Source organism: Cucumis melo, chromosome 7 (assembly GCF_025177605.1).
Source record: "Cucumis melo cultivar AY chromosome 7, USDA_Cmelo_AY_1.0, whole genome shotgun sequence".
NCBI lineage: Eukaryota > Viridiplantae > Streptophyta > Magnoliopsida > Cucurbitales > Cucurbitaceae > Cucumis > Cucumis melo.
Window position 1 is genome coordinate 8,165,604 of NC_066863.1, and position 15,631 is coordinate 8,181,234.

Consider the following 15,631-nt stretch of genomic DNA (forward strand, 5'->3'; position numbering starts at 1 on the left):
ACTTTATGCGGGATTGTTTTTCCTTTGTTATGATTAACCTTGTACCGAGCCTCAACACATGTAGGATAATGTTGCAAATTAGCAAACTCTTTCCAGTACAATACACAGTCGTACTTGCATGCGTGAATAGTCTCGTATCCGAAGCCCAAGTCACGATGTTTTTGTTTGCCTTCATAAAATGAACTAAGGATAGTACTACTACATATTAGAAATGCTACTCTTAAGGGTTCTAGTTACATGTCGAACGACTTGTTACTCCAACTATTTAGAATCTTCACATGCATCAACTTAACCAAAAAATTATAGGAGGAAAACTCAGAATAACCAGGGTACAACTCATTATGTGCTTCATTCAATAAGTCTTGAAATATATTTGTTGTTTCTTCATCTATATCAACCCCAATATTCCTCGACATTTCATCCTCCAAACGACCTTCTTTCGTTTTCTCTTCCTGTTCAATCGAGGCTTGTAAATCATTCAGCATACTAAACATATCATCTTTTTCATCAAACTGCCTACTATTAGTTCCTTCATCAAAAGGGTTACCACTAGTTCATTCCTTAAAGTTTTATGTACTTCTAAAGCTTAATGACTCTCCACGATACACCTATTCTGTGTAATAGGGGATATTCCAATAGTCAGTAGATGTCATTCCACACCCTCTAGTGAGTTCCAATTTGAGTTTATACATCTCTTGCATGGACACCTTATTCGTCTGTAGGCATCAATGTGAAACTTGGCAACTTCTAAAAATTCGGTCACTCCCTCTCTATATTTGAGGGAAAACTTATTCCTAAGTTTTATTTAACTCATGTTCATCGTTTAAATCCCTAAAACATAAATAGGTTCGATTAGAAACATATTCCTCTCCACTCGCATCCAAAACTTACTCCCTTGAATATACAACCTCTCAAAATTTTCACTAAAACTAACTCCAAACTACAGAGGCTATCATAATTGCAGGATATCTAGCACAACCTAATTAACCACAAACAACTTCAATCTTCGCATCCTACCTACCCCCTTCCAACAACGCTACCTTACAAGCTATCCTATTGCCACCCCTTCAAACCCTCAGAAATACAAACAAATTTAAAACAAAATAGGCTACCATAACTACAGGATAGCCATTTCAAATCAACAACAAAGCTATTCAAAACTACTAAGAAATGAACTACTAGAATTGAACTAAAGGCTATTATAACTACAGGATAGCCAAAATGAATCTTAACACAAATTACATAATTTTTAACACAATAATAACCATCACCTCCCCCCCCCCCCCTCAAATTTTCAACCCTAATCCCTCAAAATTTTAATTCAAACCCCCACCCCCTTCAAAATTTCAATTCAACCCCCTCCCCCCTTCAAAATTTCAATTCAATTCCCCCCTCCCACGGCCCCTCTAATTTTTAACCCACTCCCCCTCTTCAAATTCAACCCACACATTCAAATTTTTAATTCTCCAAATCAATTTCTCAAATAACCCCCCCTTTCAACCCAAATTCAAAATTCCAACTTCAAAAACCAAAATCTATTCCTAAATAATATCCTAAAACTAATTCATCATTAAAATCCTAAACTAATTAAAAAAAAACTAAACTATTTAAACTAACATAACCTAAACTAACATTTAAGAGTTTATGGTTTTAAACTTACCTTAAATAAGGGTGTGCAATGGCAGACGACGGGAGAGGCATGACGGCAGGCTCATGGCGGCGACGATTGATATTTTCTCCTCTCTTCGTTTCGCCAGCTGAACTCTCCTCTTCCTCTTTCTCTTTCGTTTCGGTTCTGTGTTTCACAGTATTGAAACATCTTTTTTATATGGAAACTCCTGACGCAGCACGAAAACGTCGATAGCCCCCTTACTCTCAATGCCATTTTCGATAAATCATTAATAACATCTAGAATAGTTAAAATCATTTGTGATACCATGCGTGAGGCATCGGGAATCTCTATATGTTTGAAGATTTTCGACTGTGAGTTTCCGACGCGTGCATAGGGCATCAGGATGAGTTATATATTTATTTAATTTCTAATTATTCTCGATGCCCTACACCCGAACGTCAGAAATGTGTTCTTATTTCCCAACGACTTTATCACAACGTCGGGAAAATGTCATAATAAAATAATGTGTTCACCTTTGCCCGACGTGTGAAAAGTGGCATCGGTGGAATGTGTCTCTCTCGATATTGTTTCTTCCAACGCCTTTTTGTGCGTCGAAAAAATCTCAATTTCTTGCAGTGAGTGGTGGCCCCGATTCGTAACGTGAGGAGATTTTGAGAAGTTGGGAAAAGTTTCAAAGGTAAGTATTTTTCTTAATCCTAATTTGTTTTAATTAGGGCCTTTTATGCAGATCTCTAAATTAGCTTAGATGCATATAGAGTAAATTTCGATCTGTTTGTCCGTTGTGCTTGTCTGTATTTCCATCATAATAAAACAAATATTCTCTTCCATGACCCTTAAATTTTGTAGTTTCAATTAAAAGTAACTAAGAGTTGTTCGTAACTCTTTTGTTTTTTTGTTTTTTGAAAATTAAATTTAAAAAAACCAGGCGTATTAGATAACTGATTTTTTTTCTTTTTATTTTTCAAAACTTGAAAATTGTTTGTAATAGTATGAAGGGGATTAAAAATGAAATAACAAAGCTTTAGAAAAATACATTTAATTTTTCAAAAATATAAAACAAAATTAGACGTTTTTGTTTCAAATAAATAAAAATTTAAAAACATAATTTAAAAAGAAAGAAAAACAACGAATTGAAATGGTTATCAAAAGGGACGTAAATGTTTAGTTTGTTTTCTAAAAACATTTTGTCTAATCATTTGTACCGGTTGGTGCTCTTCAAACACATACTTCTGAAGAGTTGCATTTCACTAACACAAATTGAACATGTTAAATTCTACACAATACTTTAATTTTAAGATATGTAAATATATTTTGTGATTAAGAATTAGAAATATCCCATCTATATTCTTTTGAATGGACAATACCTACACTAAAAAATGTCCATTTTTGTGGATATAGTGTAACATAAGGATTTGCTGAAAATAAAAGGTCAAAAGTATGGAAAAATTAACTTCCTATCGCCCTCTTCACATGGAACATAGTAACAAATAAATAAATATGAATCTTGAGAAATCAGTGCAAATACCTTGTTATCATGATGTATTGGTAATGCCAGAAAATCCTATCAAAATATATTGATTATTCCTCTTTCTACCAACAATCAAATGGATATAAAAAATTTATTCATAAAAAAATAACAACCAAATGAAATTTATCTAAACAAAAGACACAAAAACGTGCATCTAGAAAAATAACAATCAAATTTGTGAAACCAATGCTTTCTAAAACATTAAAGTATTGTAAAACGTTATCTCTCAATACTACACAACGTAAGTCAAAAACATTCGTCAAATTAATCCAAGTCAAATTTCCACCACTTCTCCAAGATATAAATTAAATAGAAAAAAGAATATGAATTTGTTTCGAAATTCAACGTAGAGTTTACATTTTGAAATTGTCACTTGATCAAATATCAACGTTTGACATAAATTTTAGAGTCATGTCATCTTTCTACCAAAAATCAAATGAAAATAAAATCAAAATTATTCACCGCAAAATATAATCAGATGAAAATTGATTATAAGAAAAAGTGCATCTAAAAAGACAAACAACAACAACCAAATATCATTGTTTCTCAACACCTATCCAATGCAAGTCGGAAAAATTCATCTAATTAATCTAAGTAAAAATTCAACTGTCGTTAATATTTTCTCAAAAACTAATTTGGACAAAAAGAAAAAAGAACAGAAAGTTATCGTTTTTGCAAAATGATGTTTTAGTGAAAGAGTTCGATTGATGAAGTGTGATGGGTTTTAACTAAAGAAACATAATATAGGAAGATAAAGATTCTTCCATATTCGTCCTTTTAATACAAGAGAGATAGAGATATTCTCTTTCCTTTTCTTTTCATAACAGATTATATTCAAATATAGCCATGAAAACCAAACTATTTGTTGATACAGCATAGTGCAAAAGAATTTATTAATACACTAAAATTTGGACTAGATTTAGCTTAAATACTCTGACTATATTAGTTTTATCATCTCTACAGTAGATACCCATAATTTTAGATATATTTGTAAATAGTTTTAAATGTTTATATACACTTCATTATTAGTTCAATTGAACATTTTAGGTCGAGCGGGTTGACTACCAGAAATACTGTGGGTATTCAATCCAATATTTAAATTTTACATCGGATTGAGTACGTTGGATTATCATGTTATTTTGATTTTATTTATTTAATATACTTAGATTTATAAAGCTTAGGATTTAGGGTATAAAATATTACGTCTATTACAAGTTAAAAAAAACAAACATGGTAAATTTTAAAGACATACATACAAACACACACATATATATCAAGAAAATAAATATATATGTACATGTGCATGGATTGGTTTATATTTTATTATTTTATTGTCCTATAGAAGAATCATTGATCAAACTCTTTTTTTTTCAAGAGAACATTGATTGCTAACCCAAATCAATTGTACCCAAATTTATTTTTCTAAAATCAATACCACAATTATCACTTCCAAATATACCTCTAACTCTAAAATCAATACCATAATTATCACTTCCAAATATACTTTATACTTGGTAAATATCATACAAATCTAAATTATTTAATTAGAAGTTTTTACCTATATCTTCTTACAAAATTAACCTTTTTTCTTTTTTTGAAATTTCGTTATTACTTTGTTTCATTGTTTTAATTAATCAAATTTGGTTTATACTCCATTGATGCAAGATGTATATTACCATTTCTTTATTCTACCATTTTTTTAATAAACAGTATTTTTCCAATCAAATTTTCTTAAAATTTAAAATCCCTAATTTTGGTTGATCGCTTTTAAAGCATAATTATGGTTACAAATATTTGCTTTCATTTATGTTTTGTTTCTTATTTACACCATCTTTATTTCAAATATATAGACAACTTCCAAATTTATTTATAATGATTATAAATTTAAGGGTAGTTATGTAATATAAACTTCATACATTAATTTTTTCTAATCTTTTCTATTGATATATATACCATATTTTGTCATACATGCACGTGTAAATTTTAAATTAAAATATATAAATAGTTGACATCTTCAACTTGTCTTCCATGTCTTTTCCTACCTTTTCCTTCACAGGTGCTGATCCTTTCAAGAATAGAGTGATTACATCTGATAAGTTCAACAATGGAAAAAAATTATCTAGGTTTACAAATGTAATTCAACAACCCTAACAACCCTTTTAAACATTCTTTAATTTCCCAGGTTTCCATTTATAAATAAACATCTTTTTTTGCACTTTCTGCAACACAATCATACAATACTGGAATGATACAACAAGAACAAGGAGATGTCGAAATTGACATGTTTTCTAGTAAATTCACATGCTTGGTTATTTATGTACAGGCATCAAGCAGGATGACTATGAAAAAATAAATTAAAAAATCTCCGAGGCCGGACCGAAGATTATATACAGAAACATACAGTAAACTTGGTGCATCAACCGGGTACAAAATAATCCATCTTATCTACAGGCAAGTTTAGTTCTGATGTTTCCACCTGTGTCAGCCGAAGAGTCCAAAAAATATTTGAGGTAAGAAGTCAGTAACACGAAGGCTTAATTTAACATATTTTCTTTTTTACAAGAAACAAAATGAAATGAAAAGAAACTAATATTTGGATAGCAACATATAAATGGTTATAGAAAAATTTACTAATGCCCTTTTTTTTCTAATTATATGCTGAATTTCATTTACCAACAAAATTAAAATGGTAAAAGATAAGTTTAAGAACTGTTAACATAAACATATCCACCCAAACTTGAAAGTTAGAACCTGAACACCGTGCACGACATTTTAACTTTGATTTCAAGTTAATATATCATCTACCATCTTTTTGATGTCTAATTCTAATGGAAATCAGCATACCTTGAAGCTTATATCTAAATGAAAAAAATGTAACTACAAGTCCACATTGGTATTTCCTAATCCCTACTAGATGCTACTTGCCCTATCGTGCACTCCAAACCATAAGATCCTGGTGTCTTCCTCACGTAAATGCTTGTTTATATCTCAAAATTATGGTAGGCATGGAGCTCTAAAGAAAAAGCAATTACCTGATCAAAAGGAACAAATATAAAAGGTGTCAGACCCCGCTTGTGAGAAACTGCAGGCACGTCTGGGTTGTGTGTTTCATCGTCTCGCCATCTTTCCACTATGCCAAGGATATCTTCTTCAGGATCACCAACCTCATTGTTATTCATACCGCTGGTAACAAGGGTCAATAGATCCATTCGATTATTAGCCCCTGTTGATGTTCCTCTTAGCCTATATAGAACAACAGGTAAGCAAAACAAACCTTCAGCTAACAGTAGTAAGCAGGTAATTGCAGTAAGTTCCATTATTAATACATGCTATGTTCATTAGTTGAAGTTGATTACATCATAGTACATCCAGAATATACACGGAACAGTCATTGCAGTAGGTTTGCAATCCAAGGGAGAAAATCTAAAAATCCAAAAAAAGTGTTGAGATTTATGAAAATCACTTTTCTAAAAATCAGTTGAAGATACGTGGAATGGTAAAAGGTCATTAGTTATGGATGGAACAAAATCCCTAAAATGTACACTGATTGTGTTCGCATTTGAGTGTCTTGATTCAAATTTCAGAAATAAATAGGAGTCGGAAGAATTTTATTGTTCCTTTCTAGTTACTCCTTGTTACGTTTATATTTTCTTTTGTAATTTGCGTGAGTCTATTTTAAGCAGCTCATTTTGATTTGGTTTCTTTTATTTTGGAGTATTAATATCTATCAACGAAAAATTTGACATCCCTTTAAAAGAGAAAAGGCATTGGTGACATGATCTTATCTTCAATTCCATTACGATGCAGATGATGATTTAGTAATTGGTGAAAATGGAAAAGAAAAAAAGAAAGAAAAAAGAAGAAAACAGACAAGCAATAATGAGCTGATTGAAATGAACCATAAATGACTTTGAAAAGGGCTTGAACAATTTGTATCTACACTCTTTTTTATATAGCAGTGAACACCTCAAGAGTCTTATATTACTAAATCCATAAGAATAGATGACCGGAGACCGGAATTATGCTCAACACAACTTAAAAATTCAGACAAGTCCATAACAAACCTCATGCGGATTCTGAGCACAGTAGGACGTGCACCTGGGTACAGAACAGCTGCTTCAACCTGCATTGATATAATCATAAGTTCTTGACAGACTGGGAAAGAAAGAAGAGAACATTGTATATCTCTCCCAAAGAGACTGTAATTTTAGCCCTTCTTTTATCCTCTTGCTGATGAGCGTGCCTAGTTGTAGGCCATCAGCATCCAGGGAAAGGGGAATCTTTACATATTCTTTTGTAATGAATAAGTTGTTTCTTATAGAATAGAATAAACCATTCCAAAAAGAACGCAATTTAGATTTACCTTATCATCTGACAAGGTATAATGTCCACCAAAAATACAGTCGGCTTTCGAAGCACGAAAATTCATGCACTTAGCCACATCCTTAATCTTCTGTGAAGAATTCTACAAGTACCAAATTAAAAATGCAAATGAAAGCAATTAGATACGAAATGCAGTAATTATTTTGGAAAGACTAGATGATAGTTTAGCCACCTTGTAGAGAAATCGCCCAGAAGGAAAAAATCTTATGTAACGGAAATAGCAGACCTGCAGAAGTTGGCAAAAGGGAAAAGTGACAAAATTTAATAGGAAAAAGAATGAGAAAAGAAAACATTAGACTTATTACAATGCTCCAGAAGAATTGACAACTACTAGTAATTAATATTAAAATAATCTCAGTTTTCTATTTCCTCAACCCGATAATAAAAGGCCTATGACCTCATTATACTCGTAAATACCCTTATACTATAAACCAACAGGTTCACATAACAAAAATTAGAATTTTGAAGGATGCAGGGTAACAATCCCCATATGTAGGTCCATGCCAATTATATTGAAGCAAAGGATGAATGCACTAGCAAACATTGTAGGAGCAAGTTAGGTTTTAAAATCCATAGGGGGAAATGAAAATCAGAACTTAATTACATTTATGTCCCCACAAAAACCTGCTCTAACAAGTTATTACCCAGCCACAGGAAAAACCAGCCCTGCTGATGTCTGGGTAATACAATTATTCTATTAAAAACTTACAACTTAGATTGAGTCTTAAAACAAACTAATATTGATCTTCCAATCCACACAACATGCCCAAAAAAGAAAAGCATACCAGGTGAACTGGATTGGTAATCTTCCACTCTGCGATCCCAGCACGTATGTAAGTATTCCTGCTAACATAAAGGCCTGAAGCTCATAACAAATATTAGTTATATGCCTTCAGTCAACTACAAGAAGGCAGTAGGAAACATATTTATCAGACGTCAAATAGTCGGCCAATGCACATGAGCACCCTCGATGAACTCCAAAGCAACAACAAAGACCTCTCTTCATTAGCATTCAACAGACTAAAGCCTCCCTAACTCTTCAGTCTTTTTACCAAATAACAAATAACAGCATATGGTGGAAGATGCATTAGGCAGTAAAGATTCATGAAAATTAAATCTATTCTCAATCCTACTAGATGAAGTGGTTCAAAGACTGTCAAGTCCAATTACATGGTTAAGAACTCGATTGTCCAAGACATTATCTCTCTCATCTCTATTCCAAATAAAAAACATTACAAGGTCAAATAGCAATGCCAATTTCAAACTTAATAAAACCTCGAATGCACTGGTTCAAAAACACAAATATTGCAAAGCCAACAAGATTTCTAGTTCTAAACATAATTAACAAAGACTGATTTTTATTCAGTACATGAAAAATATTAAACAGAAAAATATTGCAAATTGTTGGATCCCCATTTTTTAGGCACTATTTTTATGGCATCTTAAATCTTAACAAGCAAGTATATGGCACCCTAATTTTTGGAAGAGAAGAATATGCAGAGGTAATGGTATGCTCAAAATAGTCATATGGAAGGATCTTATAGTTCTCACCATCAGTGCGGATCCTTGGCCGTAAAAGCCACATTTTTCTCCATGATCCATCATACATAGACTGCAAAAACTTGTAGTTTTCAACCACACCAGAGAGCTGTAGAGAATAAAACTAGTGTGAGAATTCCTGGTTAATATTTATATGCTATATGTAAAGAAAATTCAGTCACTAACCATAGGATAATTTACCTGCCAAGCCTTCAAACAAGCATTACGCCAGAATACAGGATTCCGGATGGTGTATCTCCATTTTCGACACACACATGACGCCCGCCCCAGGTCATAAGGAGTAATTCTGGCAAAGACCTATTTAAGAAAAATGAGGCTCTATTGATAAGAAATTTTGGAAGAAAGCAAAAAGGTTTGAAACAAGGGATTGATCTACCACGATAACCTAACCTCAAACAGTAACTCATCTGGTAAGCTGCGATGTATTAATGCTGGATCAACAAATGGCTGCCTACTTGAACTTCCAAATGGTGCGACAGGTCTAACATTAACACCATAGAGATCTGAAATAGAACACCTGAAACAATAAGAACAAATAAAAAACCATAATGCAGAAACTATGTTGTATGTGGGAGGAAAAGAAGGTTTGAACATCTCGACAAAAACTAGTGCCATGGAGAAGTACCAAGCCACGGCCTTTTCGTAATGAAATACTGAACAGTCTTCAACCGCAACGCTGATTCAAGTTCAGCAGGGACCTTCAACGCATAGTCTGCAAGAGAAGAGAAAAAAAAAATTATACCAGAAAAAAGAGCACACACAGACAAGGAGATGAGCACAAGAGACAAAATTTATCCCAATTTCAAATTCTATATTTCTCTGGCACGTGTTCATACGTGTATATATATATATATATATATGCGCAGGAAAGAAAATTATTAAGTATACATGATAATCATTACCCAGAAATTCCCAGGAACAAAACCATGTAAATTAATGAAAACATTGGTATTACTTCTAAAATTTCAATTTCGAGTTCATACATCGTAGCAGACGGCTTAATTATTAACTGTTGAGAAAAACAATCAAGAGAGGGATAATGAATGAGGTGTCCCAGAATGAAGCAATCAGTAGAAATTAAGACATCCCTAAACCCCAAGAAACAGAAAGAAAAAAGAAACAAATGAACCGAGAAATGATTAAGAACTCAAAGCAAGATCCAAGATGAAATAATAAAATTCAACCGAATACGAACTCGATCAGATTATAGAAAATCAAAACAAACAACATACCCGAAGCCATGAGTGCGCAATGGATACTTTCCTTGGAGAATGATGATTTTGAGTGAACTGTTCAAAATTCTAGGAAAAGTATGAAGGAACAGCAGAGAGAGAGAGAGGGAGAGAGAAATCGGAATACTTGTTCGAGAGTTAAACTGAAAATCGCGTAAAAATTCCCTCTTCATTCCATATATTGATTAGAATTTTACATGAACGATGAGACACCGACTTGCACAGATTTTGGGAATTAAGATTATGCCCACTACAGACATTGGGATTTTGATCATGTGGTATCTAATTTAGCCCTAACCTGTTTCTCCCGTCCACCTCCCGAAAGAGTGGAGGCACGGAATTTAACCGTAATGTTTTAGTCAAAATATTAATTTGGTCTGCTATTATTTAAATGTCATATTTACGAGAGAAATCGTCAAATTTAGAATAAATTCTGTTTTTCATTCTTCTTTCTTTCCTGAAAGGTAAAACTATCTTGACAAAACACCCTAACATAACAAAATCCATAAAATTATTTATTTTTTAAATATTTTACTTTTGTCCTTTCATCTTTCTTTTTTTCTCCGGATTGTCTTCCTTTATTTCGTCTTTTTCGTTCTTCCCCCGATTTCGTCTTTCTTTTTTTCTCCTTTTCTTTTGTGCGATTTTTTTCCATCATTTTTCTTATTTTTCAATTCTTATTTACGTCGTTTAATCTTTCAATCGTTTTTCTTCTTTTTCTCTTCTTTTTTTGTTCGCTTCGATTTCTTTTCATCGTCTTTCTACTTTTCCTATTCTTTTTTTGCTGCGATTTCTTTCTTTTGTCTTTCTTATTTTCTTTTTTTACGCATTCGCATTTGGGTAACCAAATATAAACGACTTTATAACACTGTATAAAAAAATAGCAAAATCTAATGTGAATCTTGAAAAAAAATTCATTTAGATTGGAGTAGCCAAATATAAAGTAAATGATTGTGTAAAAAAAAAAGATTGTGTATAAAAAATCTTGAAAAAAAATCATTTAGATTGGAGTAGCCAAATGTAAACGATCGTTTAAAAAAATGTAAACGATCGTGTGTATAAAAAATCTTGAAAAAAATTCATTTGAATTGCAGTAGCAAATGTAAACGATCGTGTAAAAAAAAGTAAACGATCGTGTGTATAAAAAATCTTGAAAAAAATTCATTTGAATTGCAGTAGCCAAATGTAAACGATCGTGTAAAAAAAAGTAAAGGATAAACTAAACAATCATGTAGCAAAATAATTAAAAAAATCATGCATGTATCAAATTAAAAAATAAAAAATCGCGTATATTGCAGTCATATCTAAATGATCCTGTATAAATTGTAGCCATATCTAAATGATCGCATATAAATTGTAACCATATCTAAACGATCGCGTATATATTGAATCATATCTAAACGATCGCGTATATATCGCAAATATATTATGCGCGCATTATTGACGGCGTGATTGATGGACCATTTTTGGTACTTTACACAATGAGCCTTTGGGCTTTTTCCGTTTTTTGAATTGTTCTATAGAGTGTAAATATTTTGCCGCTTTTTTATATGTTTGAAAAGACCCCTCATATTTTTATTTTTATTTTTTAAAAATTTCCTATCTATTATAAATACTATTAAGGGAAACTTACATAAATGTAACAAAACTGTAAACTGTTTACGGCCCGTGTAACAAGCCCATTAAGGCAAATTATTTTTCTAAAATTCCTTATTTGCCCTTAATCTTTTATAACAATCTTTCAAATCTAAGTTTCTTATTATTGCCGATTTTTTCACGATCTTCGTTTTCGAGTTATTCATCTCGCCTTCTATATATCTTTCATCTGGATCATTCGAGCTATTCCAAGTTATTTTTCGTAATTTTCTACAACATTCGCTTTGATATCCATTATCTTTGATAACATCGTTTCTCTTCTTGTCATCTTGGACAATCAAGATCGTGTATACTGCTCTGTTGATATCATCTCAGTTTTTTTGGTTTCGGTAAGTATTCTAAATATCGTTTTTCTTTGAACTATTTAGTTGATTATAAAATTTCGTTCAGAATTATATATTTCGGCGTGAAGATAGAACGTTTAGTATATGTTGGTATTATTGTAAGACATCTTGTATTTGGTTATGAAGATCGTTGAAGGTTTTGATTACTGTTTACGTTGATTTAAGAATTTATATTTCAGTATAAATGTCGTTTGAGTTTTTTGTTGTTTGTAAGAATTTAAGGTTTTTTATTTTGTTTTGAACTTTTAAGAATCACTGTAAGATGTGTAAATCATTATGAAGATTGATAGTTTGATGTTTTTCAGGATAATTTTCATTGAAATACTTGATCATTTACCTCTATCAACATGATCGTTTAACAATATACAGACGATTGTTTTGTTATATGAACACGATCGTTCATCTTTATGAACATGAAAATTTTCAATATTTTGTATGATTCGCATCTTTAAACGATTTTGTATCAAATTCAATACGATTGTTTAAACGATAAGCGTCTAAAAACGATCGTGTATCAATTTTAATAAGATGGTTTGAACGAACAGTATCTTGAAATGATCGTGTATCAAATTTGATATGATGGTTTAAACATAAACGATCGTTTAATTTATTATATACGATCGTGTATTTGTGTTAAATGATCGTTTAGTATTTGTTAACTTATTTGCACGACGGTTTAAATGATCAGCGTCTTTAAACGATCGTGTGTTGGTGCTAAACGATCGTTTAGTATTTATTAACTTCTTTGCACGATCGTTTAGTATTCTCTTATTACATCTAAATACTTAATTATATTTTCTTTTTTTCCATATTAGAATGTCTATTCCTATTGTTGTTTTCTATGGAGGTCAATGGAATGACTGCAATGTTTATGAGAATTACTCAGTGTCTGGAAATTTGGTAGATATGTGATTCAGCTTTAATTCTTTGGCTTCTTTGATATGTGAACAACTTGAATTGGATGAATCAGTAGAATTATCTGTTTTACTTGATTTTGGTAAAAGTAATGTTCAAACTATGGTGCCGATAAAGAAGGACAATGATGTTGCTTGGTATTTAGCTTTTGTTAAAGATGCAACTAGTAGATATCCATTAGTTGCGCATGTAAGTGTTGATTGTTTGGGAACGTCTTCTTCATCTAGTAATGTATAGGGGAATGTTGATATGTCACTGAATATAGGTTTTTCTTCTTCTGTTTCAAATGATGAAGTTATAAGAGACATCTCTTATTATTCTGATTTGAAGGAAAAAAGTTTATTTGAAAGTAAAGTAAAGAAGTGCTTTTAAAGTGTTTTTGCATAATAGCAGCGAAGAACAACTTTCAATTTAGGACTACAGTATCAAATTTGAGGTCTCTTGAATTTAGATGTCTGCAAGAAGGCTGCAAATGGTATGTAAGGGCATCTCGTTATAAGAATAGTAATTTGTGGATGCTACAAAAATACACTTCTAATCATGATTGTTCATTGAGTACTGCTCAAAGTTCTCACATGCAAGCTTCTTCAACAGTAATTAGCAATTGTTTGTTAGATGATTTTAGATTCATGTCTACTGATCGTTTCATTCCTAAAGAGATTGTGCATAAGACACGTACAAATCTTGGAGTTAATATAAGTTACCAGAAAGCTTGGAGGGCAAAAGAACGTATGGTAAAGATATTACACGGTGACACAGTTGAATCGTATGCATTAATTCCAAGATTCTTTGATAAATTGGTTGAATCTAACCCAGGTATGATAAGTTTTTTATATCAAATTTTTATTGATTTACAGATAGATTTGGATAGACTAATATCATAGTCTATCCAGATAGATGTGGATATTCTTTTTGTTCTTTTTTGTTTGTGCTGATAGAAATGTGTTTTTAATTATTATAGGTACATGCACTGCTTTAGAAATGTATGATAGTAGTCATTTCAAGTTTTGTTTTATGGCTTTTGGTGTATCAATTGAGGGATGGAAATATTGTAGACCTATCATTTATGTTGATGGGACATTTTTGAAGTGAGTTTGGTGGCATCCTATTAACAACTTCATCACAAGATGGTAACAATCAAATCTTTCCTCTTGCTTTTGCCATTGTTGATTCTGAAAATGATGCATCATGGATATAGTTTTTTGAGAAGATACGAAGTAGTTTTTCAGAGCGAGCTAATTTAGTCATTGTTTCTGATAGGCATCTTAGTATCCCCAAAGGAGTTTTAAGAGTGTTTCCTGATGTTGAGTATTGTGTGTGCACAAAACATCTTTTAAGTAACTTGAAACTTCATTTTAAGGACCCACTACTTGATAAGTATTTAGCTATGCTTATGCCTACACTGTTGAAGAATTTGAGTACCACATGAGATGCATGGAGTCTGTTTTTTCAAATATTAGAGATTATCTTAGTAGTGTTGGTTTTAAGAAGTGGTCTCGGGCATATTCACGTAGACGAAGGTATAGAATGATGACATCAAATTGTGCAAAAAGTGTAAATTCAGTGTTTAAAGATCTTAGAGAACTACCTATGGCAACAATGCTTGGTTCAATTAGGGATGTATTGCAAAAATGGTTTTATGAACGAAGTAAAGCTGCTTCTACAATGAAGAGTCATTTGACTTATTGGGCTAAAAACATTCTACGTTTAGAACATGAAAAGTCGAGAAGATTATTGGTAAGATTATTTATTTATTTATTTATTTATTTATTTTTATATAGATCAGTTAGAGATAGATTGCTATATTTGTCTATCCCATAGATAAAGATAGCAATTCATCTGTTCCTGTCTCAGATAGACGCTGATAGATTAATATCTATATATATCCGAGGTATACAGAGATTGAAATCTATTTCTTCTTATGTTATTAATTTTCTTTATTTGTGTTATGTATTAGATTGATCCAATAAGTACAATTGAATACCAAGTAACGGATGGAAATCAACAGTTTATTGTGAAGTTAAATGTGGGATGTTGTAGTTGTCGAGTATGGGATGTTGAAGAAATTCCTTGTGCAAATGCTCTTACTATTCTATGAATGCTTAATTTAGATACCTATTCTTATGTATCTGAGTTTTATTATAGAGAAACACTATCAGCAACACACAATGGTTGTATTCAACCTATTGGATCTCATTTTGATTGGAGAGTTGTAGATTCTGTCATGAAAATATTACCTCCAGTTTTTAAACAGCAGGCTGGAAGACCAAGAAAACAAAGAATTCCATATGCTGGAGAATTTAGTAGTTCAACCAAATGTTCCAATTGTAATCGTAAAGGACATAATAGTAGGACTTGTAAGCAAGGCAAGCTTTGAACA

General features: G+C 31.9%; 1 protein-coding gene across 1 annotated transcript; it reads right to left on the minus strand.

Annotated features, from left to right (window-relative positions):
• Positions 1-5,327: 5,327 nt before the first annotated feature.
• Positions 5,328-10,710, minus strand: LOC103487590 (F-box protein 7). Its single transcript, XM_008445939.3, has 11 exons — positions 10,337-10,710; positions 9,730-9,816; positions 9,495-9,607; positions 9,285-9,401; positions 9,096-9,192; positions 8,330-8,403; positions 7,717-7,770; positions 7,525-7,626; positions 7,226-7,284; positions 6,194-6,404; positions 5,328-5,637 (listed from the first exon to the last, which is right to left on the minus strand). The coding sequence occupies exons 1-11, from the start codon at positions 10,344-10,346 to the stop codon at positions 5,578-5,580; spliced, it is 984 nt and encodes a 327-aa protein (XP_008444161.2). The 5' UTR covers positions 10,347-10,710; the 3' UTR covers positions 5,328-5,577.
• Positions 10,711-15,631: the final 4,921 nt, after the last annotated feature.